Source organism: Echeneis naucrates, chromosome 11, assembly GCF_900963305.1.
Source record: "Echeneis naucrates chromosome 11, fEcheNa1.1, whole genome shotgun sequence".
Lineage (NCBI taxonomy): Eukaryota > Metazoa > Chordata > Actinopteri > Carangiformes > Echeneidae > Echeneis > Echeneis naucrates.
In genome coordinates this window covers 12,287,038-12,314,966 of record NC_042521.1, presented here as the reverse complement: position 1 = coordinate 12,314,966, position 27,929 = coordinate 12,287,038, and the positions used below count along the sequence as shown (strand labels likewise).

The 27,929-nt window shown below is 41.0% G+C and overlaps 1 protein-coding gene across 1 annotated transcript; it reads right to left on the bottom strand.

The window, feature by feature from the left end:
• Positions 1-184: 184 nt before the first annotated feature.
• Positions 185-27,347, bottom strand: rims3 (regulating synaptic membrane exocytosis 3). The gene is made up of 7 exons (XM_029514568.1): positions 27,194-27,347; positions 17,374-17,674; positions 2,329-2,470; positions 2,132-2,244; positions 1,430-1,531; positions 1,199-1,338; positions 185-710 (listed from the first exon to the last, which is right to left on the bottom strand). The coding sequence occupies exons 2-7, from the start codon at positions 17,636-17,638 to the stop codon at positions 498-500; spliced, it is 975 nt and encodes a 324-aa protein (XP_029370428.1). The 5' UTR covers positions 17,639-17,674; positions 27,194-27,347; the 3' UTR covers positions 185-497.
• Positions 27,348-27,929: the final 582 nt, after the last annotated feature.

Sequence of the window (27,929 nt, the reverse complement as noted above, 5' to 3'; positions counted from 1 at the left end):
TTCTTTTCTTAGTTTGGCATAGAGAGTTTAGAAACTGGCATCGGGGTGGCCCTGGGATGAGTCGTGCCACGGAGATCTGATACCTTTTGATTACAGAATATGGCACCTGGTGGATTGTTGTGTCATGGCAGGAAATGTGGAAAGGAGAGGGTGAAAAATGCTACATGTTCTGGTAAATTATGCCTACTTCAAGTTGGATTTGCTCACCGTCATAAAAACAAAGACTGTGGGTGAGTATATGGGCGTAGAGAGTGTAATGTCCAGTAAGGATGTGGCAGCATGTCAAATGCGTGCATTTTTATGGATGAGATCTGTTACTGAATTGAAATTGTCTTCCTGCACCAATGCATATGGGTATATGTGTATATGTGAGTGTTTGTGTGCATTTCTGCCTACCTGTCCTGCACTTGAAATACAGTTGCTGTGTATATACAGTACGTGTGTCCATGTGTATGACTCCTGCCTGTATCCGTGCATGTGGATGTCTACTGGGGTATCTAGGTGCACGAGGGGCTGGTGGCGCTCTCCAGAGAAGACTGGGAGAGGCGTCTGGTGAGGGGTCCGATGCTTGGGTCTGCCAGAGAGGAGGTAGGGAACAGCTTGTACCAGCCGCTGACAGTGGCAGACAGGTCCAAGTCCTCCAGAAGGATCTGGGCCATTCCCATGAAGCACTTGTGGTCCATTCGCCCATAGTCCCCCCACACTATTACCTACAGAGAAGATGAGACATGAGCAGCTACAATTTTCATTTTAAATTACCCATATATGTAGCTCTTCCTTTCTTGTACTCAAAGGTGTTACATGTGTTCAATGGGCAGGAAGTTCTGAAATCCCAGATTAACATTGTGATGTTGACACTGTAAAAAGGCCTTATATTATAGGAGAATTTTATTTGTCACTTCCTCACTACATCTTCTAAAAATATGACCAATGTTTGGAATAAGGCACATCAGAATAGAAAATTTTATTAAGACAGTTCTTCAACCAACCCTCTTTGCTTTCACAGGAAATTAAATTCTCTCTACAGTGTGGAAAGGAGATCTGACACGAGAGAGAAAATATTTTAATACAAAATAATAACTGAAAAGTCAAAGGTGGGCATTTTAATATTTTTTGTTGTGAACTGAGCGTGGGGATGATTCATAGGAAAAAGAAATATTAAAGGATAACAAAAAAAGAAAATGGGCAGGGTACTTACCTGCAGGACTTTGCCCTGAGGACTCTCATCAAACAATAGAGCCTGCTGGTAGGTGGGGTCCAGAGTCTTCTTCACTACTTTGGTTTTCTTTTTGAACAAGCACACTCCGTTCTCCAGGACATACACCTTTACGTAGGTTGCTGTCGGTGCAACACAGTAAAAATAGGGAAGCTTCTACAATGCTAGCAAAGTCTGTGGAATTTCCCAATAAAGAAAGTGAATTCGGAGTACCTGGTATGTTCTTGGAGCCTGGTTTGGGGATCAACCCTCTGGCTTGGTTGACCTCCACCTCCAGCTGTCCTCCTCTGTCCACCATGCCTACATGGACATCCCCTGTAGGGAGGAACACACACTCTGTAGTGATGTAACCTAAATTATTAGAGTAAAAGAATTAAGCTTTGCAGTTGATCTTGGACTGCAACTGAACTGTTAGTTAAGTTGCAGGTGTAATTGTCTAACAGCAGAGGGAGACACCAAGCTGAAAGTCCGATTATGGTGGAGCTCAGTGCTCTCGCTTTTCACAAGCAGTGACATTTAAATCAAAGATTAATATCTCATGAAAAAATAAACTGATTTGAGCTGAGTGAAAATACTAGTTTTGTGTGGTTTTTTTAGACATTGCTGTGCACCAAACATTTTGGATGTTGGCTGATGGCTGTATTTATTTCCCTGACTGAATGTAAAAACGTTTCTTAGCTTGTTTCTTAGCTGATGAATGAGGCTGATTGTGATGTGACTTACTGCGTTGTCAGTGTTTCATAGATGGTTCACATCTAACTGTGGCTCCTTATTAGGTTTGTGAGTACAAACATAATAATATACAAGATAACAAAGACAATTTGAAGCAGATTAACTTCACCTGCGAACGCTGTTAGAGAAAAATTATACTGGCTGAAGAAAAAGGACGGTTTGTGTTCCTCACTCTTGGCTTACCCATGGGGGGTGTAGCTAGTGTTTGTCGACCTACAATCTGAGCGGGGCCTAGTCCATCCAGAAAGTCACTGAACTGGCTTTCAGGCCCCAGACGTGTAGTTGGGAAGACAAACCTAAGAGTCAGAGCAGAGCTAGCATTAGACAGATTGCTACTGTGTATGGCTGGATGGATGGGTGGATTGCTGCTGGACACCCACGTTCCATCGGAGCTGTTTGAGTTGGTGCTGCCATCGGTTGAGTCCTTGCTGCCCTGCCGTGTAACCCGGTTCCTCATCTCTACGGCAATGCCTGTCTCCGTGCTCCGTCGGATGGTGCTGCGAAGTTTCTTCGTCCCACCATCTGCAAAACACAGCTCCTTCTTCAAGTGCCATGAATTGAACAGAACAATCAGCTATACATAATAATCCAAGGAAGTTGTCCACTTGTCTGACAAAAAAAAAGTCCTACATAATAATCTTTTTCTTGTGACCTGCTTGGACACACAGGTAGATCTCTGTGATGAAAAGGGATCTGAATTCCATGACATCATGTTTGCAGATATTAATATTATGGTAAATTGTATTTTGGCTTGCAAGAAACAGCTGAAGCTGACAGTAGATGGATCCTTCTGCAAGTTTTTCAAAACTACTCTATTATATTCACAAATAATCTTAAAACAAGAAATGGGAGTGAATTTAAAGATAGCCTTGAAGACAGCTCTCCACTTTTTGTTTTGAAGCAAGCTCCCTCACACCAGAAGCCAGTCTCACCTAATGCCCACAGGGATGTCCCTGCACTATTGGGCAATCTTTCCACTTCACGGGTTATTTCTGAATCACATTTTAATCACCAAAGTGGCTGTTGTGAATAGAGCTGAACAGACTTTTAGGGGGACCTGACTTATGAGGGAGAGAAATCACAAACTGGAAGCTTGAGGATTGTTCAGTGTCGGGCTAGAAACAACATCAGGAAGCTGGGCTGGGATGGGAAGGGAGGCAGGCAAGGTATTTAGTTAGGCTTTAAAACTCTGCTGACACAACGAGAACAGAGTGAGCTGGAGAGCTGCTAACCCCAGACGAAGCTTTCAGGGCATCATCCCTTGTAATGACACACTGTATCTTGACAAGCTGAATTCAATGTCGTGTGTGATTTGGGTTCAGGATGTGACATGTGACGTTGTGGACGCTTGCATTTTAGTAGTGAACCCTTCTTTTATCCCTTCTATCACCACTATGCAACATTTCCCAGAGGTCTCAAGGTGCAAAGAAGCACCAAATGATTTGGGTTGTAAGACAAAACTGGGATCCAGAGGACATCACCCAGACAATAGTGAATAAAGACAACAACTCACAGATTAATGAATGATACAAGTGAAAATAATTGTTAGCTCCATGCTCATTATCGGTGCTCACTGGAGGCGTTAATTACATTTACACCACATTCCACTGATTACACACTACAAGAGGATGCCAACTGGAGTTTGCAATTAAACATGAATAGTTTTACAGACATCTTTAACTTTTAACCATCATTGAACTTGTTAATTTGGAAGTAAATCGCTTGTTAACAAAGCCTAAAGGAGAGGAGCAACCTTGTGAACTCTGAATCTGAGCTGCTTATGGCTGCAGTCATGGTTGCTGTAGAAACTTACACACCTCCCTTCTATAGGAGCCCAGGTAGTCAAATGGTGCAGTGAAGTCACCAGAGGAGACTTTTAACAAGCAGCCGCTTATTGTTCCCGGTTGAGCCCAAACCCAGGTACAGCCGCCCCACTTCATTAGCCTGAGCAACTCCAAGCTCATTAAGCATCCTTATTGGACCCCAGTCATTGCCATGACAACCACACAACTACACAGCCACCACCATCACTATGGAGAAAACCAGATAACGAAGCCACTTGATGAGAACTTGAGGAGACCAAACAGAGGAGAGAGAGAGGAGGACAGAGGGCCAGAGGACGCAAGCAGATGTTGGGGGAAGATGAGAATGATGGGGTCCCATGGGTGCTGGAGACAAGGAGAGGGGTGCTGCCTTCTATTTATAATCCTGCAGTCAAGAAGATTTCCAAAAGACTGTGTGTAGTGTGTAGTGTGTAGTGTGTGTGTGTGTGTGTGTGTGTGTGTGTGTGTGTGTGTGTATATATATATATATACGTATGCATGCGAAACAACACACCCAGACAAACTCCTGCTACCATGACAACCCCGCCCTTGGATCTGGACCCAGACAATGCCACCTGAGACAACTGGTGCCATGGCGACAGGCTTGTCCCCATCACTTTTTTAAAAGAATTAATTTATCAGGGTAACATGTCACAGAAACTGTTGTACTTTGGACTGAAGCCTTTCCCCTATATATATATATATATATATATATATATTAAATATCAAGTTGAGTGTGAGTAAATTCTCCACACGTTTATTCCTATATTTTCCTACTATCAAGCAGCAATTCATTTCATATCCAGACTTGTTGCTCATTTGTTAGCCGACCCCTCCCCTCTCATCAAAACAGCCCCCACCCACCTCTCCCAATGGTGCGAAACAGTGATCTGTTCCTTCCTATTTAATCCCCTCCTCTTTGCCTGCGCTTTCTCTCCATTCGTTTCCATGGCAATGCCGTCTGCAATGCACCAAGAGCCCCGGCCGGCGTGTTCACTCATAAGCCTTTCCCCTCTTCCTGTGTCGCTCACCACTCATATTGTCCTCTCCACGAGTCTCCTTCTTTAATCAGGCATCAAACGTCTTCTGTCTTTATATTGGATCTCCCAAAACTCCTCTTTCTTTCATTGCAGCTCTTTATCTCCAGCTCTTTGTTTGCTCACTATCTTTTTCTTATCTCTTCTCCTGCTTCTTCTGTACACACGCTCCCTAAGCACGGATTCCTCTTTTGTGTTTGCTTTGATTGATAATCCAAATTATTGCCACTTTCATTTTACACTCTGTGGTTGTTCTCTAGCACTTTTGCCTCTGTCCATCTTCATCACACGACTCCCATTGCTTTTTCAGGTCCATCCCATATAAATTATTTAGTGTATTTTCTCTCTCTCTCTCTCTCCCTGCTGAATTAACTTTTGTTGTAACATCAAACACATACACACATTCTGGACTAAAGTTTTTATATATTTTATACCTCCTGTATATAGATAATAATGGATATAGTTCTCCTTTCCCCTTTCCCTCTGCTTACTCCATTTATTATTTTTTGAATATTTTTTCTTGCCTTTGCACAGTCAGATTTGCTGCAGTGGATTTCACTGCTGGTGTACTTGTGCAGTTGTGCACGTGACTAATAAATATTCTTGATTCCTGATTCTTGACGCAATTAGAGGGGGTCTGACATGTATGCCATTTGAGCAGCTAAAATAACAACATTACATAAGCTCGTCTGCTTTGCGATGCTACAGGAGAGATTTTCTTATTAAGTGTTTCCTGGTGGCCTCAATGTGAAGACAAATATTTTGTCCCTAACGATATTTCACAGAAATGTGCTGCCAGGGGAAGCAGTTGCACACTCAAAACTTTCTTTTTACATTTAAAAGCTGACATCGAGCAACTTATAAGGCAAGATCAAGTCACAGGGAAGAAGATTAGGATGGGAGAGAGCACAATGCGATGGAGATGGAAAGAATAAATAGCTTCACTGGAGAGAATTAATAGCAGTGAGGGAAATAAAGAAAATAAACGCCAACAATGCAGGAAAGAGCCACACACTGTGACTGCACACATACTTGCACGTAAAGTATAGCTTCTGTTTGTGTGTGTGTGTGTGTGTGTGTGTGTGTGTGTGTGTGTGAGCGTGCTCAGTAGATCATTAAAGCTGCTCTGACATTTGGAGGGAACAGTGATGAAGTCTTTCTCATTATATGCTGTAATACACAATGCTGTTTTTAGAGTCCCTGGCTGCGCCGACATGCCTACTGGATGCACCAGTGACGGCAACAATCCACCATGCATAGCAACAGTAACCAAGCATGGGCGTTGGAGATGAAAGATCTGTTGTGGTATCGTCGCTGCTGGACCCCTGCTAAATTTGGACAAAAGGAGGATTCAAGGTTGATGTTTAAGTAAGATTTTACATTTTATGGATATAGCTTAGTGATTCAGAGCCATTATAATGCATCATGCAATTATGTAAGACTGATTCAGTGGCTTGACCCATTATACACACACAGAGAAGGTTGTGTATGTGTGTGTATATATAATGTGTATATATCTACACACACACACACACACACACACACACACGCACACGCACACACACACACACACTCTTTTATAGTATCTGTTTGTAGCATACACTTGATATTTCAAACAAGGTCAACAATCTAATTTTAAATGGAGTTTAATGATTTTATCCTGCAGGATATCCTTGGTTAAAACAAAATATAACCCTGAAAACACATTAATTATGTTTGAGAAATTGTTGTCGTGTTCTGCCAAAGGGTACATCAACAGCCTGAAGTGACTAAATGTATAGTACCAAAATGCAAAATAAATGGAAAAAGTCAGCTAAGAAGGATAGAAAGGATAAAAAGACCCTGAGATGTTTTCACAACTGACTGCTGTGTGTAATAGATCTCAATGCTGATTCACAATTTTTTCAGCCAAAGTTAGAAGAGGATGGGCAATTACACTCGAAACATTTTTTCTGTGCTTTTCTTTTTTGAGGCGGGCAAGGCTTAAGTAGAATTTGATGTGTTGGTTGGTTGCTGTCAGAGAAATCTAACCAAACGACATCCACAACGACCTTAATGCAGCAGTTTTAATTGCCAACTTATTCCCCCAAAATTTGATCTATTCCTTTGTTTTCTTGGTTAGATGAGATGATCAGTGTCATGTATAACGTTTTAATCAGTGAGCTTAAGTGGTGCTGGTACTGTATTCAGATTTGAACACCTTCAAACAGAGCCAGGAGAACTGCTTCCAGTCTTGATGCTAAGCTTGGCTAACGCCTAACTGATTTAGCTGCATATTTAGCTTCTAAGTATAAGAATGCTTTAGGTATTCTCGCCTAAATCTTTGTGAGAATCGGCATTCCGAAAATGTTAAACTGTACAAATGGAGCACAAAATGGGGGTAGTTTTATTAACCAATGTGGTTTCTGAATGTGGAAGTGTATTTATTTAGTTGTATTTATGTCTGGATGAGTGTGCATTTGTGTTCTTCTTAAAACCATTTTGACGATATAATTCGGCCATTAATGAGACGCTGCCATGCAAGCCAAACAAAAAGCAACAACATCTGTTGTGGTGTAAAGCGAAGTATATCTTCGTGTGCCAAGTGCTATTCTTTTTTGATTATAATGTGTGGGTGCTAAGCAAAACTAATCTCCTGTGTTGTGTGTTTGAGGGTCACATTAACAGCTTATGTCAGGGAGTGGTCAGTTTGAAGCGATTAGCCTTTCACAGCATCATGCTGCGTGGGAAATGATTTTTTGAAATGTAAAAGCTTTGTGTGGCCGGATGTCTGTGACTGAGTTAATATGCTACACTGCCGTCTGTCTCGTGCCAATTAATTACGATGAGGAAAGAAATAATCTAATACAGAGGTAATTTCCTCTTTATTACTCAACTCTGAGGCTGATGGCCACATGATGTTGGTTGGCCAAAGGGTTTTCTAGGGGAAAAACAGATAAGAATATATGACAAAAAAGCTATCATACATTTCACAAAACCTTCAATTGCATTAACCAGCCTACAACCATATTTTACCACTAATATAGCCAGTGAGACAATGAATGAAGAACAATGGCTGGGACATAAAAAAAAAATCTTCTGAAGAAGATCTCACATCATGAACTAACTCTCAAAAATTGAATTCTTCCAGTGGAATGAGATATTTTCCATTTTCCTCTGATCCAATATGACTGTTACAACAATTCCTCTTTTGGGCAAAAGAAAACTATGTTTAGGTCAAGAAACATGCCCAGAAAAATCTGCTTACATTGAGGACAATTATCTCACCATGAAACAGCCAAATTTGTAGTTCCTAATAAAAGGAAACTAAATTCTATTAGGGCCAAAAATATGCAAGAGCTTCAATGTGCACATATAGCAAAGGCTGCTCTAGAGTCCACCTCTTCTTACATAGAGGTGTACAGTGGCAGCAGGACTGTGTGCATTCTGTCTAAGTGTGTGTTTACAACACTCTGTGTTGAAAGTTGTAATGAAATGTTTATTATATGTCATTACACAGACAGTCCGATACGTAATCCACATACTCATCCTGGAGACATGGTACGCACTATAACTCACTGCCCCTGCGAATCTTGCTGGGGTATCAATATGTGCTCTTACTCATTTTCAACCCAGGCGTTAAATCCGAGAGCTTTCAATCTATTAGAGCAGGATGCCATGTCAGCAAAGATCCCCCAATATGTGCTGGAAATAACACCTCATCTGGCATTCTGTGAAAACCAACATATCCATTACAATATAATGGCTCAGAGATTAAGGCTTTGCAAAATGTTTTTCTGATGTCATCATGGGTTATTAAGTATGGACTCATGACTGATTAAAATGAAATCTACAACATAACAAACTGAGAAAAAGGTTTTTGCATTCACTATGCAAAGAAGACGAAATCACAATTCTTAAAGTTTTATCAGTGAAGGCTGACAGAGATTGTCAGAGGAATAGCTGCTGCTGCTTTCTTTCTGAGTAACTTTAGATGGATATTTATACCACTCTGTTTTTTCTCTTTGTCTCCAGTATTCATGTAATATCTTGTTTGTTTAATCTGTACAGTTTAACTAGCAATTCCATGTGTTCCCTCGAATGTGTATTTGCTGCCATATGGCAGTAACATCTTGTTGAACCTAAACAGTCTGTATTTCCTTTCCTTGATGCTAACTAGTCAATATGGTATATATTTTTGTGAAATTTGTAAAAAAAAAACAAAACAAAACAACATGACATTGTTGTGTGGCTTATGTCATTAGATTTCTAGGCACCGTGGCACACCAAAGAAAAAAAAAGTACCTTAATAAGTAGCCATACTATGAAAATGACCTTTGCTCTGTTCAGTCTGTCCCTAACTTCATATTTATTCTATGACATAAGAACAGAATTGATCTCCACTAAATCTTGGTAAGAGAAAACAAAATAGGCATTCCCCAAATATCAAGCTGTGCCTCTGAAAGTGTATGTGCAGCGCATTACCGCTCAAATACATTCAGACTCGGTTTGGAGGCAATGTTTTCTATGCACACAGAAATGTGCATACTCAACACCAGATGTACACAGGCACAAAGAAATACTGCCGAATGGTTCACCAATCTGTCCGGCTAAGAATAGAGCACTGAATGCGGAGAAATTGGTGGGCGCGATTGAGAAAACATGATAGAAGTTTTGAGTGAGAGCAAGAGCAAAAGAAATGAAGATGAAAGAAGAAGAGATAAAGGAGTGGGAAAATGAATATGTCAGCGAGCTGGGAGAAACATAAAGCTTGCAATGAGGGAGTATGGTTTGTGGAGAGATAAGAAGCAGGGAGGGAGAGAAAGTGATCTCCAGTCAGCTTAGCTGGGGTTTGGTTCGCGTCTATAAGCACCGATGGGGAAGAGAAAGCTTTTAGAGACATGAGTAGGGTTTCAGTTTCTACATGTCAAGTGACTCAATATGCTTCAAAAGAAAAATGAGGTGTTGGAGAAGGGGGCGAGGTGAGTGAGACAACAGAGAGGCAGTCTCACCTGTAATAGCAACTCAAAAAACACAAGGAGGATATTTTGATTAGTCACTGTAGATATGAATAACCACCATGTGTAGTCATCCTTTGAACTAGCTCTTATTATGAAAGGGCGGATCATGCATTACCATTATTCATGCTGCAAAGATTAAACAACTCCCACTGTTACCATTCTAGCTATCCATCGCTTTTTTTAAATCACTGTTGGTCATTTTCGTTCATAGTTGTTTTTTTTCTCTCTCTCTCTCTCTGAGCTGTCTTGGTGTGTCAAAATTTCTCTTTTGAGTTGAGTTTTCCCTTGAAGGATCTGATCACAGTTAGCTTTCCAAAACATCTCTGCCAAAATTCCTTCAGTGTATTTCCTCGCTTTGAGTCAGAAATGGAGCTAGAAGTAGGGCACGAGTGAGTCAACCCTAAAACACCCTGACTGCTAAAATGCCAGCACCATTCCCTGGTCCAATTTAAAACCGCCTGAAACACATGTCGAGGTTGGCTACTTAGAAACACACTTTTCCTAAAAAAAAAAAAAGAAGAAATCCCCAATGACTTCAGAGGAGTCTGATCATGCATGCGAAACATCATACACAACGGCCAAAGAGTGAAGAATAATCTATGGTGTACAACAACATTCAGACATAAGGAAGTTCGGTATGCTCAGTATGAAACTGAAGCACTGCACTGAAGAAGTGTGTTTGGTTTGGTGGTGAAGTGCATCTATCACTTGACTTATTTTGGGATTGAAAGAGAGACATCGAAAATTTCATTCCTCGCTATCTCCCCTCTGCCTCACATCAGCCTGTCCTGCTGAGCCACCTCTATGTGTGGGAGTGGGGGTGCTCATTTCATTGCAGGTATTCGTTAAACTGAAGAGAATTTTTTTTTTTTTATGTGCATGTGTGGCATTGGCTGACTGCTTATTATAACAAAAGCTAAAAGCTAAACATTCACCTACTATCTACTATCAGAGATATACAATATCAGCATTGCTCTCTAAGTTTCCACAAAATACATTCCAAACTCAACCACTTACATTTAACTGCTGCATAATCCAAAGTGCAGATGTGGATGTCAGTTACTTACATTAGAGAAAAGCTAAACGGCTTCACTGAATCTACTTTACACAGAGAAGGAAGGTTTCATAATTTTATTTTGACTAAAGAAACTCATTGCACAATACTTTAGTTTGTTCCACAGAATCACAGTCCTACTTTTAAATAGCATTTTATAGGCAAGGCAAATGAGACAAACACCTGGGTTAATTTATTCACATAACCTTGATTTGAAGTTGGAGTTAAAGTTACTCTCAGCCAACTCAGAGTAATGTGTGTACAATCGTACAACAGAGAAATATGGTTGATATTTGTCTCAGAGCAAAGTTGGAATCAATTCATTAAGTAAACTAACAACTATTCTCTTCCCGTGTCCGACAGACATTCTTCCTCCTCTGTCTCTGTTTCGTTTCTGCGTCTCTGGTGTACTTCCAGCAGAAGCTCTAGTGCCGCAGAAATAAACACACAGAAGGATAAAAAAATGTTTAGATCAAATAAACAATATTTTAAGGAACTGAAAAGCAAGGTTAAGAAAAGAAGAGGATGGGTGTTGAGTGGGTTGAGAGAGCTAAATGGAGCAGAAAAGAGTGAGGTGACTGAGCGTGAATGAGCACTAGCCAAACGCACGCACACACACACACACACACACACACACACTGTATATATAAGCTGGGGGAGGTGGCTTGGAGTTAAAGCCTTTCACTGGGACACTTACCAATAACAAACACACACACAAAAGAAAAAAAACAGGCACACATCCACGCCTGGTTTCTTTTAATCTAACTGTCCTGGTGCACTGCATCTCATCAGTAGTACTTGTGTCTCTGCAAGCCACATCCCTCCATGCAGACTGACAGTGCACTGGCAGCCGCTCTGCTAGCTCTTTTCACAGTCATGGATAAACCTGCTCAGGAGCTAAGACTCTGTTCAGCCGAGGAGTGACTCACCCATTAAACCTGGGAAACTGTGTGTGTGTGTGTGTTTGGTCCCAATAATAGCAGGTAAAAAAATAGACCAAAGAGAGAACCAAAATGCCTTACCCAACACTCCACTGTTGCAAAACCAAGAATAATGTGGCAACGACAATTGGTATCAGAGCTATGAATGGAAAAGTGATATGAATTATGGAAGAAAAACAGCGATTATGTCTAGGAATGCATGGAAATAGCTTTTATGAAAGATCTAGAAGGATCCAAGTATGTAAGATTATACATCAGCTTCTCGAACCTCAGCCTTTCATGGTTCCCATCAGCTGCATATTAATCTGGACTGAAAATTTCACAATACAGGCTTAAATATCACATATAAATATGCAATATATAAAAGTGGACTTGAGCAGTGAAACAAATTGTCAATAAATTGTAACTCTCAAGACTTGTGACTCCTTCAAAATAGATATTTTTAATTTGGAAACACCGGCAGACACAATTAAATCCATTAACACTTGGAACTGTCAAATGGCTCAGCTGTTTATGACAATATTGACAAGGCTATAAAAGAAAATGTAAAATGTCCTTGTCCTATTTTAGACATAGACCCAGTCGCTCAGTTCAGACATTTACTTTTCATATTCTATAGCGATAGTTTGCTTTCATTTAAGCTTGAGTGACTGAAAGACGGCAGCATAGTGGAATAATGCTTAGCACTATTGCCCCACGATAAGAAGGTTGCGGGTTTGGTTCCTGGGGCCTTTCTGTGCAGAGTTTGCATGTTCTCTCTGTGTTTGTGACGGTTTCCTCCTACTGTCCAAAGACATGTTTAAATTATCCATAAGTCTGAGTGTAAGTGGTTGTTGGTCAATGTCTGTCTCTGTGTGTTGGCCCTGTGATGGACTGGTGACCTGTCCAGGGTGACCCCGCACTCACCCAGAGTGAGCTGGGATTGGCTCCAGCAACCCCCATGACACAGAAACAGATAAGTGGTAGAAGATGAATGAATGAAAGAGAGCTATTGCTGTTGACATTTTTGCTCCCAGCAGTAAACAACAGGACCAGTACTAGGTAAAGTGCCAGACGGAGGACAGCAGCCTGACCCTCCAGGTCAGGATGTGCATGGCCCAACGCCACCACTCTGTCATAATGTCTCTGTTACCAAGAACTGCATGTCAGCAGATTCATGTCAAACTAGAGAAGAGTGACTGTGTGACAACAACTGGGTCGCACTACTCTGGCTAAACACCAAGAAATGTGGGAAAATCGGTGTCCTTAAGGTGAGACAATTTCACCTTCAGTTCCATTACAAATATTGTATATTCTTCATATCATAACCAAATGAGTGAGCAAACTGTTTTAACCCCCAGAGATGATCACCCAACAGTTCCCGAAAGTTCTGAGGCCACTAAGAACCTCCAAATATAATGAAATACAAAATTGCTTTTAGAAATGTATTTTCCAGAAAACACTGGAAATTGGTTGTTATTTAAGTTCACTATGTTATATATTTTTATTTTTTTTTTTAAAGAAGCAGTTCAGCAGTTCAGCAGTTCAGCATGTCAACAGGAAAATGACCTTGCTCACTTAAGATTTTACTTGGAGCCGGCTGATAGTTTGCTCAAAAAGAAGTGACTAGATTCAATTCAGAAAATGGAGCACAGCTAGAACATACCCTGCAGTAAGTCTGACCTAATAACAACACCATAACCACATTACCACCTAATAGCATTTTAATGGCGAGACGCTGACATATTCCCCTGCTGTGTCTTTTCACTTTATTTTCTTACATTTTTGTGTCCCTATCAGCTACATGAGTGCTAAGTCACTTTGTCTATATTTCCTTTTCTCTATTGTGTTTGTCTCTAAAGTTTATTAGTTAGAGTGTTTAATATTAAAAGTTGTAAAATATTAATATCAATCAATAGATCAATTTGTTTTGGTTGGTTTTGCTGATTTATTTCCATTTCATTTTCCCATTCCAACATCCAAAGTCCCAGATGACTCCCATCACATTCCGTCTTCCCTGGGGACCAATCCAACCCGTGGCGTGTCGGCTATTAGGTAATCAACCGAAACCTGCCCCATCTGCCTGTCAATGCATTCGTCACTGAGAACACGGAGCAGTGACAGCTGGTCAGATTGGGCCATTAATGAGCACTAGGAAGGAGCACAGTCAGGACCCTAATCGAACCTAACCAAGCAGGGAGGAATGTTCCTGTCTGTGTGACCTTCTGTCAGTCTGTTGGTGTGACTCACCTGTCTAATTATATCCTGCCCACTTTTTGCCCTGTTGGTGTAAATTACATGAGAACACATTAGGGTAGCCCATTTTGGTCTCACTGGCTCATGGTGCAAATAACCTTGTTTGTCTCCAGGAACAAATCCTCAAGCTTGATTTAGTAAAGCTGCGAAGGCCAATTCCTAGTAATGTGGTGACATAATCTGAAATTGTAATTTATCTGAGCCAACCTCAATTGCTGCTGCTGTTGTTGTTTTTTTTTTTTTTTTTTTGCTCATTCTTGTTTTTCAAGCTTTCTTAAAAGAGGCCATTTGTACATTTCTCTGCAACAGGAAACGGGAGCAAATGAGTCTTGCTTAGCAAGAACTATCATTGCTTTTACAAGGCGTTATAATAAACCATCTCAGCAGCATCATAGCTTCAGGGCAGATTGGTGGCTTGGTCACTGGTGGAAAGTGACAAAAACAGCGAGGGTCAGCAGGTCAGCATACAAACTTCAGAGGAAGAAAAGACGTGCAAAAATCAATAGGTAGCATTAGTTTTGTTTTCCAGCACTGCAGAACACTCTTGGTGAGTATAGGCAACACTTACAAATAGCTTTTTTAAATATGTGCTGAATCCATCCTTTGTTAAAAATCCCTGTTTTGAGTGCTGACAATTTTTTTCTTAAATATTATACTGAGTCAGGTGAGGCAGGCTACTCCTGCTCTTACATCAAAATGCATTTAAAAGGAAACAGAAAAACAGTATCTGCTGGAAACAAAGGGAATAACCATATTTGGTTATTAAGGTCAGGATCGGGTCCAACCATTCATTCTCAAGCTTGTTTTGTTAGGTTTGCATTGAAAAACCTGTTGTGCCCAAAAGGAAACCATAATGGCGGACCTGAAGATGCTGCAGCTGTAGTGAGCGGATATGCAGTATGGAAGAGTAAGAAAGTGCACGATACTGTGATTTTGTTCCAGGCGAGATCTGTTTCTCTGGCAGCTGAGAACATCTAAATTTAGACACACCCCTCATCTCCCCTTCCTCCTCTCTACATCCTCAGCCCCTCCTTGCCTCCTCATCCACACTTTCTCCTCTATTGTGCTTTCCTCATCACCACATACGCAGAGACATAAAAGCCCTGTGGTGAAAATATCAACAGCTCAGACTGTGTCAGACAAGTGTCAGCTATGCATGAGCGTTCTGAGCTTCTTTGTGTGTATGCAATGTGTACTGATAGATGGCAAAAACAGGCAATGATACAATATAATGAGCCACAGTTGAAAAGAGAGCGTGTGTATGTGAAGAACTTTTTGTGTACCTCCGCAGTAAGTATATGGTGAAAATGAATTCAATAAACTCACGTCATATTTTCATCCATATTCCTCCAAAATGGCCATTTTCTTTTCTCTTATCTTTGACAGCATGAATTATGAATTTACAGAAGTCTTTTGGAAGGAAAGAGAATATATGTCTGATATATATATTTTTTGTCTTTCCCTTAACATGTCAAAGATAGAAACACCGGAATCAAATTCCTAATGTGTTTACACATACCAGGCAAAAAAAATCTGATTCTGGAACAATCAAGACAAATGAAGTTATTTTGAAAAGTCACTTTAGTAAAATGGGAACTGACTTGCTTTGAGTGCAATTGTCAGCAGAGCGAACAGAGCAGGAGGGGCTGTTGTCTGAGGAGGAAAATCCTGAACATCCCAGAATTGGGCCTGGCGTTAAATGCTTGGGTGGATTTTAAGTCTTGTTGAGCCCGGCTAATTACACAAGTTCCAGTTCATGATTTTAGTCCTCCAGTATCAAGACACAAGATTTTGGATGTTTGTAGGACTGTTTCAGTCTTAGTTTCAGAACTGCTACACCTGTTATATTTATTTGGTTGGTATGTTTGAAATGTTGGTAAATATTTATATACATTGACGCATCTACCTTGGACTCTTTGCTATGTTTATATCAACCACAAAAGAAATGAGCCTTGACTGCTGTTTCACCCATTACTTTTTTGCTGTGTGTACGTGTACTGCACTGTTTAAATGAAGACAGTTTAATTCTCAAATTATCTTCTTTTTTTCATGGTTAATTTTAGTAAATGCTGCAGACCCTAAAGAGGAGACTTGAACTAAGGAATTTGGTTACAAGTACAGATGTTTATCGAAATAGTACCAGTGTTGATAAATTTCAAACAGTAGCTCAATACACAAAAAAGAAAGCCTCAGCTCTTGCAACTGAACATTTTCACAGACGCATCATGTAAAAACACCATGTGTGCAAGAGAGCAGAAAGACCTGTGCAGTCACAGGCACACTGTTCTGAAAAGGTTACAGTTCAGTCTACTGGAAGGAGACACAGAACCTGCTCACAGGATGTGGAGGGATGAACAACATGTTTGTCACCGGCAGACAGAAGAAGAATATAGAATACATTTCACTGCATTCATACAAGTTGCATCCCCTGGCCCTGCCACTCAGCTTTTACCAAGTCTCAGTATGTGTGGCATGTTTTCTCCATTTCCCAGCAGGAGTGAGTGGGCTTGAGGGGCGAAGTGAGAAGGACTTTTGTTGCACCTGCACTGTGTCTGTAATTATGCCCTACAGGAGACTTATTAGAACATAATGGCACTATCACTGCCATTCAGCCACAATACATACTAGCTGCTACTGCAGAAGAGCCACTCTGCAGTTCATCACACAATGATGCTCACCACCATTGCAACCTTTGAAAGAGGACTCATTACAATGATAATTCCACAAAAGGTAAAGCCAGTGAGAGCTTCCTGAATAAGATATTATAGGTATTATAACTGAACACTATCAAAAACCCTTTTGGAGGAGATTATGCCATTTTCATTACACAAAAAAAGAAATGGTCACTGTTCTGTTTGATCGGTATTACTATGGCTTTAACAATTTAACTGCAGCTGGAAAGCACTTAATAATTCTAAAAGGCACACAGGAAATTGTGTAACGTCAATACTAGACCAGGGGGGTTGAAGATGATTAAAATATCTAAAATGTTTGAAATTCCGCTTTCATTTGGAAATAAAATGTGATTTCCATCATGTAATCTAAACTCAGAAAAAAACCAAAGACTGATATCCACAAACCAGGAGACAAAGGTTAATAAAACAAAAGAGAAAAGAGAACAAGAGGGAAGAAAACTGGGAATGAGAGGAACTAAGGAGGGAAACCGGAGCAGACTTTGAAGTGTGACTGACCTAGCTGAAATAGGGAAAGGGGAGAAAGACAAAGGCAATTGGATGTAAAAAATTTGCATACAGAACTAATGAAAGAGAAATATAGATGAGTGGAAAAGAAAGTAAGTTTAGATCCAGCAAAAACTTCTCAAACTGTAAACTGACCTTGCTGGTTGAGCTGCTGCGTACTCTTGCTCCACTGCGACAGCCCCACAATGGCCACCATTTTGGCCCCCAGACTAGAGCGCCGCTTCTTGTTGCCTGCCAGAGATGTGGAGTCTGGGCCCCCGCTTCCAGGACTCTTGTCCAGACTGTACATGGCCCCCGAGATGCTGGAGGAGCGCACAACGTTCCGGGCTGCTGCGCTCAGACTGCTGAGACCGCTCATCCCACCCGGGCTTGGCACCTCCACAGAGCTGCTGAGCATCATAGTCCCAATGGAGAGGGCCAGACGGTTGGAACAGGGCTGCGGGAAAAAAAGGAAGAGAAAAGGTGATAAGGTGAGGGTGGAAGTACAGGCTGGAAGATGACGGCGGCAGGGGCAGAACAGCTCAGTAAAAGGATATCTCGGTGTGCAGTGTGTTTGCTGAAATGCAGTGTAACAGCTTATCTTACAGCTGCAATAGCTCTCCAGGGCTGAAGGACATCGACTTCATATTTCAACCACAGTTTGGTTTTCAATTAAATTCTCCACTTGCAGTGGTAGCAGAAATGACTTCCCACACCATAAAAGCCAAATAAAAAGTTAAAAGCCTTGAAAAGTCTTTTTAATCTCCAGTGTTTTTTGTAAGTGAGAAAACAAAGAACACAAAGGTCAGCAGGCGAGCACAGTGCGGATGGCAGCAGTTAAGAAGTATCTCCAGCCTTGCACACACACACAAATGTCAGAGCTTGCCTGCTGTTGAGGGGTGACCCTGTCAGCTGGTATTTGTCTTGTGGTCTGTTTTTTTTTTTTTTTTTTTATTCTTATTTGGTGCCTGACCTTAAACAGTGACGGACGATAAAATCTGCAGCTCAAATCATCACTTATTGGCTTCATCCTCAGAGGATACTGCAGTGTTCGCATGCACTTGGCACACTTAGGGAAACTTTATGGAATCAAACTGATTGGCCCGGCAGCTTTTGCGTGCAGAGGTTCAACCCTCACTATGAGTGCTCTTACAGCCAACAGTTTGATTTGTCATCAGAAGGAAAACACAATAAAGTCAACTGTTCTATTTAGGGTTGTCCCAGTAAGCCATGACAGCATGACAGTGAGCCAGCATGAAACCAAAGCTGCTGAATAAACATCAGCCACTTTTAATTTCTACTTATTCACAGTGAGCTTTTCAATCTGCCAATAATGTAAAGATGGCCAGTTATTATTCATCATCTTATTCGCAGCATATCTCTTTCAATCTCTGCTCTCCTGCCCTTTCCTTATTATCTTCTCACCTTTTGTACTACCTCTTTTCACGTCGGTGCAATTACATTGAGGCTAAACCAACAGCTCTAGGGCACATTCAATATGTAGAAGCACAGTGGCCAACATCATGCTTCCACGCTCCTTTTTAATATTCTCTTAATTCACTACTGCTCTTTCATATAAGTTCTCCTTCCACATGCTTTCTCATTTATTTATCATCACAGCCAACACTTTGCTTGCTTTTTCTATTTTTTAAATACATGCTAAGGTGGAATTCTTTTGCTACCTACCTACCTTTTCTTGATAAATGCCTTAAAAGTTTTCTAGATAATTAGATTTAGAAGTCAACAGCCATGCAAGAAACTAGTTAGCATTAGCATAGCTAATGCTGAACTCATAGTAATCATAGTAAATCAGCAGGATTTATTAGCTGGGTACAAAAAGTCACAACAGAATAGAACAATGATCTACCCAACAGATATTTCTGTCTGCAGCAGAGTGTGGACCCAATGACCAACCGTGGCGCAGCTTCCTCCAAAAAGACATGAATTTTACATGCAGCACTCAGCCAGAGATCACAGGGAATATTGTACAAATTCATGATGTTACTAAAACACTCGTGGTGTAGCTGGAAATGATAAATAATACATATAACGTACAGCAATTTTGCCCTTAATAGACATTTAGAATTGAAGACTTCTATTCATCTAATTGTGCTGTGTTAAAGATGCTTCAGTAAATCATTGCCCGATCACAACCATGACGCTTAGTGTTAAAAACAAATGAAGAAACAAACAAACTTTTTTTGCTGACCCACACATTTCACAGCAATGCATCTGCACTTTGTAAGCACAGGAAGAAGTTGCAGTAGAAAATAAGGATTGGACAAGCACAGTGAAGGGGATAGAAGGGAGATAAACCAAATAAAATGTCTCTATTCAAAAAGGCATGGGGACAGAGGACAAATCAATGAGGAGGAGGGAGCAGAATGAGTGAGGAATAGAGGAGGAGAACAAGGAGAGAGCCGCGGGAGGAGGGGAGGATCTTTATAATGATGGACACATAGAAACACTGTAGGAAGCTGAGGTCTGAACTGTGAGAAATAATGGACAGAAAGAGAGAAGGAGAAAATGACACTGATAGTGACAATAACTGAGACATGCATCAACCTTACTTTCCTTTTAATGATGATGTGTGTGTGTGTGTGTGTGTGTGTGTGTGTGTGTCTGTGTGCACTAAACTGTGGATGGGGATGAACTGAACTGTACTATAAATGCTTTGCCTGGAGGACAACCACTGACAAGTGACATTGGTGAGTTTCATATCAGCAGAGCTAAAGTTTTATTGTCTGGTTGCAAGTTTGACACAGAGATCCGTCCAGTTAAAGCAATAGCTTGAAGTTTTGTGAAATTTGCTCATTTGTTTCATGATGCTATGAAGGTATAAGATATAAGATTAACGTAGGATAAAAGCTGGAAACAAAGGGAAACAGATAAGCAGGTTCTGTCCATAACTGACAAAACAGACTCCACTGGCTGCCCATTCTTCTTGTAGGTATATGGGCAAAATACATTTTATTCAAAATATGTTGCAGTTGGCTCAGTTTCCTAAAATGAACCAAATCACAATCTTCTTGGTGGCTATTCAGAGAATATTCACAGATGAATTATTTTTGTATAATTAGAGTTTTAACATTTTGCATATACTTTACATGTCTGCTTGTTGTGGAACTTTTGACTTAAAATGCAACTTAATGCAGTCAAAGCCTTGCCTTTTCAGTATGAGCAAATGAAGGGGCTTGTTTAGCATTTCGTTATTTAAGTATATATTCTTGGATGGGAGACTCAGCAGAGAAAAATACGACCATGAAATTATGAATTTGGCAAACACCAGCAGCTGTTTTGGTTTGTGCCTTTCTCTATGGGGGATTTTTCAATATGTACAGAGTTTCTTATTTTATTCTGTCACATTCAACCGCTTGTCCGTTTCCAGGTTGCGGGATTCTGCAGCATATATGTAGAGTCTGAATATCTGTGTGCCTATGGCTCAGTACTAATTATACTTGAATTGTGAGAGTCGACAAACCTGCACCTGCAATTCTTTGAATCTCTGAAGCCATTTTTGGGATGCTACCATGTACCTGTCCCCACACTGTTTTGCAGGACCTCAGGTAGACCTGGAGACAATCCATCTTCATCTCTGTGCTAAACAAGTCCCCTCCCATACGGCTCTTCTCATCTCAGAGCTCATTTATTTCTCCTAGTGTCAGCAAACTCTCCCACTACCCCTCCCTCAAATCCTCCCACGCACCTCGACAGTACCCCATCCCATCCCACATGACCCCTGTTGAGTATCTTCCCTCTTTATTTTTTTGTTTGCAGCATTACAGGTGTAATTTATTTGCAAATTAATTAAATAAGCACATACAAGCTCTCCTTTTCTTCTGTAAACACAAATGGGACAACCTTATAATTAGATGTGGCTGAGTGCTGCTCTTCAAAGTTGCTCTCTTGCATGCTGGCCACACTCCTGCTCTCTTAATTAACCTACAGTTTAGCTGCAAAGTAGATAGTACAGAGATACTGTAGGCCTGAGTGCCCTGTCAGGAATTTTTTTAAATTGAAACCAAAGTGAGTCAAAGGAAAAAAAAAAAAATCTGAAATCAGTGTATTGTTTTATGTCAATTTATCTTATGTATTAGGGTTCTATATTTGAACATAATGTTTGCTTATTGAATATTTATTGATTAATTGTGTATCGAAGAGATCTTTTTCTGTCTTTGTTGTTGGATAAGTCTACCTCAATGCGTATTTGCCAAGTGTTGCGTCATGCCAAAATTCCCATGTGGCGCAGTAAATGGTGAAGTGAGCTACATCACGGTAAATCGAATACATCAGTAAAAATGTCTGCTCGCAATTTTACTGTTGTAAGTCAAAATATTGTATTTAATTATCACATCATTCATTCACCTTCAACTGCTTATCTGTTTCAGGGTCGCGGGGGTGCCAATCCCAGCATTCTCAAATAATCCAAACTTTATTAGGCAGCACAAGATTTGATCTGATATTTGAGTTGCATTATTTCTAACAGGCCAAGTCTCTTTCCTTGACTTCTTCCAGATAATGGGTTACAGAATCTGAACTAGAAGATGCAGCACATGTAATAGAATGCAAACAATAAAATAATCAGCCAAAAATGAAAAACCTTGGGGCGGGAGAGGACCAAACAGCTGAGGGCATCATGATACAGCACGTTTGTGTTCATCTACAGCATTTATGTTAAGCTGCTTGTTCCCGTGATATAGTTTGTTTTTTCATTTTACAATCACACTTACAGTACACAAGGTCAAGCACTTCCTGCTGAGGCTACCATGGAAACTTCCCAACATATGATACTGTGTGCGTCTTCTCAGTACCTGCTACCATTGTGCTTGGCCTGGTGTGTGTGTGTGTGTGTGTGTGTGTGTGTCTGATGTATCTCTCTGATCATAAGGGGTCTTTTAAGGCGAGAAAACAGAAGGCTGGTTTTAGCGCCACTAACTCAGATACACACACAAAAGCATGCACCCGCACACATGCACACAAGCACCACAGTATGCAGTGAGGGCGCCAGGCTGTGGGATGACTGAGAGCCAAATGGATCACACACAAAAATAATCACACAGAGAAACCCAGCATAGTGCAAACACACATATGCTGTGCTGAACGTATGTGCCAGAGTGTGGCAGAGGACAGAGTCAAAACACTGAATAACAGAGGGCTTTGGCGATGATGTTCTGGCTGATGGACTTGAATTTATATCCAGATCTTATGTCAAACACTCAGCTCTGACACAGATTAGATTTCACTATCACGCCGACTGAAAGGGAGGGAGAAACAAACTGACCAGATCAAAATCACACCGTTAAAAATATTCACAAATGTCCTATTTCACACTTTGCAGAGATAAATTACGCCTGACAAAGACACGCACACACACGAACCTAAATCAAACCCTAACAGCCATGAAATGAAGCGAAAACTCAGTTCATAAGGAGCTTTCGTTTTGCCTCTCCCATTGGCCTTATCCCATTTTTAGCCAGTAAAATCTTTAATGAGGTGAGTCATTGAGTCACTCCTTCTACATCACCCATCACCAGCAGACATAATTCCGATCCGTCATACCATGTTTTCAGACAAACTGCATGAATCCTGTTGAATGAGTCAGGGAAAAAAGGTTTACATGTTCTCTATCAGTTAGAATTAAAGGGTCACATTTTTTCAGTTGTTTAAAATGTAATATGATGCCATGTTACAAAGGCGAAAGTAACTTTTAGTAGTAGTTTTTATTTTTTCCAGCTGAAGCTCGATTGCAATTAAATGAACATTAATTATATTATACAGTGCGTGATTGAATTACATAGTGTGAGTGCTGGTTGTGTTTATAGGGCCAGCTTTTGTGCAAATTCCCACTTAACAAGAACTGAGTCTTTGTCAGTAGAACATGTTTCCATCTTAGTTTAAAATTGTGCTATGCTTTTTAGTGTGCATGCTGGATGCTGAAAAGCTTTGGTTGCCAGTGTAAGAGACTACCCTTTTGTGTTGCAAATGTTTTTGGTGATTTATGTTCACTAGATGCAAACTGATATCTGCTTTTGCATGCTAGTTCTGTATATTTTTTGCAAAGGTGGTTAAGTGGTTAGCGCGCATGCCACATTATCAAATGCAGTTCAGCTGACGGTAAAGAAAGTAGGATGGCCTACTGTTCATGTAAGTATTAATACACTTAAGTATATTTCTTTCTATACTGAACCTCTGTCTTTCATTACAAGAGCAACTGATGTGTTCTCTCTGTTCCGTACTGCCCATAATAATAACACATGATGAATCTCAGCTTATTTTACTTTACACCTTTCTCTTTTTGTTCATGAACATGACATACGGAAACAAAACACACATTGGGGAGTTAGATGTTTACTTGTAATGGTAATGACATGGAAATACTTTGTGAAATGCTGGCAGGAAGCCACACAGTGATTACAACCCTGCACAGTATTATTTCAATTGTTCACTCACTCATCCCCAGTTTCCCCTATATTCCACACTAGTCTCTCCACAGCTGAGCTAGCAACTAAATGTTTTTATCTCAGCGGTGAATCAAAAACCTTGTCCAGGATTTGAGCCAACAGCCTTTTGCACAAGTGAAACCTCTCCTATCATCACTTATCACCCCCCAGCAGTCTTGGCAGCTCAAAAGGTTTTTCTGCACACCAGCATGGGAAATGAACACTTCTTCTTGTCAACGAATCACCTTCAATCGGTTTATTTATTTTCTTGCAGAAGTTGCTTGTGCCCAATTTCCACCTGTTTTCATTGGTGCACTACAAAGGTTGGCCCTGAATGTCCTGTCATCTCTCACCACTAGCACTGAACCATTCTCTTTGTGCCCTCTTCTTTTCATCGCAGCCAAAAGAAGGTGAAGTTACTCTGTCAGCAGCAGAAAATAGAAAAATAAAAAGGCAGAGTGGCTCGGCCAGAAGGAAAGTGGGTTAAGAGGGGCGTGATAGATGAGACTGAAAGCTTTCCTGACTCATGGCCTGCTTTCTCCAGTGACTAATGTGGTCAGCGACATCTCTCTCAGTACGCCTCTGCCACCACCTCATATTTCCCCATCCCACCTGGGAGACTGGTAGCCAGCCCAGGGCAGAGTAGAATACAGGATCTCATCCTGCTCACAATTTCCAGATCACTATGTCCCAACTCAGATGATATAGGTAGTGCTGTGCTATGGTGAGTGAGAGTTACAATAAGTCTGTAAGGACATGGCCAGAGCATGCCTTTCTGTCTTATTTACTTCTAAAAGGGGATGTGCACTTTAGCAGTTAAGATCCTGTCCTGTCCATTTATTGTTTTCTATCATCTGCTTTTATATGTGACCTTTGTTTAGCGGTTTATGGGTGCAATATGACTATTAGTCAGTTAGAATTCTAGCCAATCTGCCATAATACTTTATAAATCATAAAATGCAATTATGTTGTCCAAATTAAAAATGCTAAGTAGTTGCAAAGTGTGGTTTGCTGTGTCTGTTTATGTGGTCCATAGTGAATAACAAAAGTTATTATTTAATTAGACACCACAAAAAAAACAAACCTCAATTAGCAACAGATATTTTTTACCTATCAGAAGAATGAGAGGTAAATTTTGTTCTTATACGCAGCATTTCAATTCAATAGATGGAGACTGATTACAACATTCATTCATTATTCTGACCTATATTAGCTCAATGTTTGACAATATATTTTATATAAATGTCCTCAGTCCTTTTACAGGTTTAGATTACCAGAATTGTACACAAAATCCTATCTTGTCAATCAATACATGAGACACTTCTTTTAGCAGGAGACACATGCCTGCTGCTAAAAGACGTTCTAACATTTAACTCACATGTGTGCAATGGAGGTCACCTTTACTCCTGCAGCAGCTCCATGCACATATCAGGTGTTGAGCAGAATTGATTTCCTGAGGACGGTTGTAGCTTAGACAAGTTTCATTTAGAATAAGTGTACTGGCAGCCAATTGCATGATGAGCTGATGTTGTGTATTGAGAAACACAAGCCTCAGAAATATAGGTCATAACTGGGTACAATTTAGTGTGTGGAAAAAAATCTTATATGAGACTTAAGCGTTTTATTATCAAGTCAAATGGGGCGTGCAGAGCAATACTGACCACTATTCACCGGCAGCCACTCTCTTTCATGGTAAACACCAGTTTGGGCAGTGATGGTTGTTCAGAAGTGCAAACAGCCAAATAAGATGCAACAACACACAGACAGATATGCAAGCAGACACGCATCTTGAAGCCCCCTCACCACTCTGATAAGTGTCTGCTCTAGCTTAGTTGTTCTCAATTTATTTTCATTTCAAAGAAGACCAAGACCAGCCATAAAAGTGTGATCAGATGGGTCATTGCATTTGTGAGTCTGTCTCTGTGTGTGCGTTGCTGCCTTTGACCTTTCCAGCTATCAATTTTGAGGGCTGTGTGGGTGCGTGTGCTTGTGGGCAGAGGCTCTTTGATGGAAGATGATACAGCGCATAACGGTCAGGTTGGCCTTTTGAGCAGCCAGTTTGTCTGATACTATCTGATGCACCTCTCTCTACTACTCAGTTTACATCACAAACACTCAAATATATTTCAACCTGATGAATACATCACATGAGCATGGACCTGTCTGCCCTCTGAACTTGGGTAGCACACATCTCAAGACTGCTTGGCAGCCACACCCAACTAAATGTGGACTGAACGTGAACTTAACAGTGACACAACTGCAAGAAATGTGAGCTGTACATTCAGCTTCAGGATGTAAAATGTGGCGGCATTTATCTTGCTTCATTTCTACAATAATTTGCAGAATGGTGCCGAGTGTTGAGTCTCCTTTACAGCTTTTACTGGCTCAGTGGATTATTCAAAGGATCAAGCCTGAGTCAGGAGAGGATTTTAAGAGTTAAGCACATGGATAATTATTCTCTCCACTCAAAAAGGGCCAAAGAGAGCCCACTCCTGTAGTGTCAGTTAATATCCTAATTAATTCAGACGCTTTTCATAATATGAACACTTATATGTGTCAAAAATATCAAACAGCTTTACAATTTCTTGATTTTCTTGGAAAGATTCAGACAAACTACAAGAGCCCAGAAACACAAAAAATCTAGAGTCCTGTCCCTGGTTTCTGTCCCACATCCACAGGTGGGAAACGCAGTTCGAGCTGAGATCCGGACATACTGCATTTGTGTCTTGTGTTGCGTGTGCGAGAGCTTGCGTACATGTGTGTGCGACCATCTGATTCAATCTCACACCTCAGCATGTACTTGGCTTGACCCGAGTGCTGGCATAGGACAGGCATTTCAGAAATATGCTTATTCTCCCCCCCCTCCATTTCACTGTCAAACCTCACTCACATGCACACGCACAAAACAAACACAATCTAAAAGGGGCAGCAGCTCATAGTCTGACAAACCCCGAGGCAGTTTTTGATGCCTCTGACCCCGAAGCAGACACCTTCAGATAAGTAGTTTAGTTTTAGTACACAGTTAACCTCTGATGCCAATCACTTTTCTCTCTACTTGGGCAAATCAATAGACAATTAGTTGCTCTTGAGGCAACATTGGTAAAAAAAAATCCCTTCATACCACATTTAAATGCCAATTATGGCAAAAAAAAAATCTCCTCTTTAAGTATTTAGGTCACTTTACAATCACTTCATTCTGCTCAAGTGGGCATTATCTTATACTCCCTGGTATAACCGGATGGACCCCTTTCAACAGTTAATAAGATTGTGGGAGAAGACGTTGAACCTGTAAGATGTAGGTCATCTGAACAACGCAGAGCTTATAGAGCTACAAACGATGAAGTGTGAGGAGGGCTGCAAGTCTTCCCAGCAGATAGTAAATATCCAGTGTGGTGACCAGACTGGCCTGGAACAACACACATTCTCCTCCGATCTGCTCTGCTTTTAATTGCATTAACCCCAGCAGAGATCCCTGCCTCTGAGCGGAAAGGGAGCACTTGGTTCCCCGCAATTAAACCGAGAATCGGACCACTTACCACTTACAGCGAGGAGCGGCGGAGGCAAGGTGTGCTGCAGGAGGGGGGGGGCGGTCGGAAGTTGTCAAATAATCTCTTGTCTGTGTCGCATCTGTAAGAATGTCATCGTTCGGGTTTGTGTTGTGGCGGCTCGCTGCACGGTGTCTCCGCTCGGAGCTGCTGGTCACACTGCATCCGATCCGAGGAGGAGGAGAGGGACGCTGCTGCGGAGGGAGGAGAGGGGGGTGCAATGTCTGCCACAACAGCGACAATGTGCGGCCGTGTGGAGAAAGGCTGCAGGAGCTGCTCTCGGTTGGTCCGCAGCTATGAGGCTAATTGCACAAACACTCCATCTCGTGTTGCTCCGAGGCGGACAGTTGTTGTAATTGTGGGGATTAGTCCCCATGACACATGTAAACAACACCGCTCACTGTGTGATTAGGCTGGAGGGCCATGTCCTGGATCCATCCCCTTATGGAGCCCTGGGGGCAAAAAAAAGTAGATCCTTACAGCAACGGTATCATCACAAGTCATGCTACAGCTTTATTAACTTTCACACTTAATAAATAAATAAATAAAACTATTCTTGTGTTTTTCAGAGAGCTCATTATCTTAGCATGAACAAGTTGTCACGGCAGTAGTCTGGCAAATAACTCCCATTTGAAACACAATCATCTTTTCCCCAGAGTGGTTTTTACATAAATAATTTATGTTGTCAAATTTATGGTTTGAATAAGATAAAACATGCAGAAGCAAA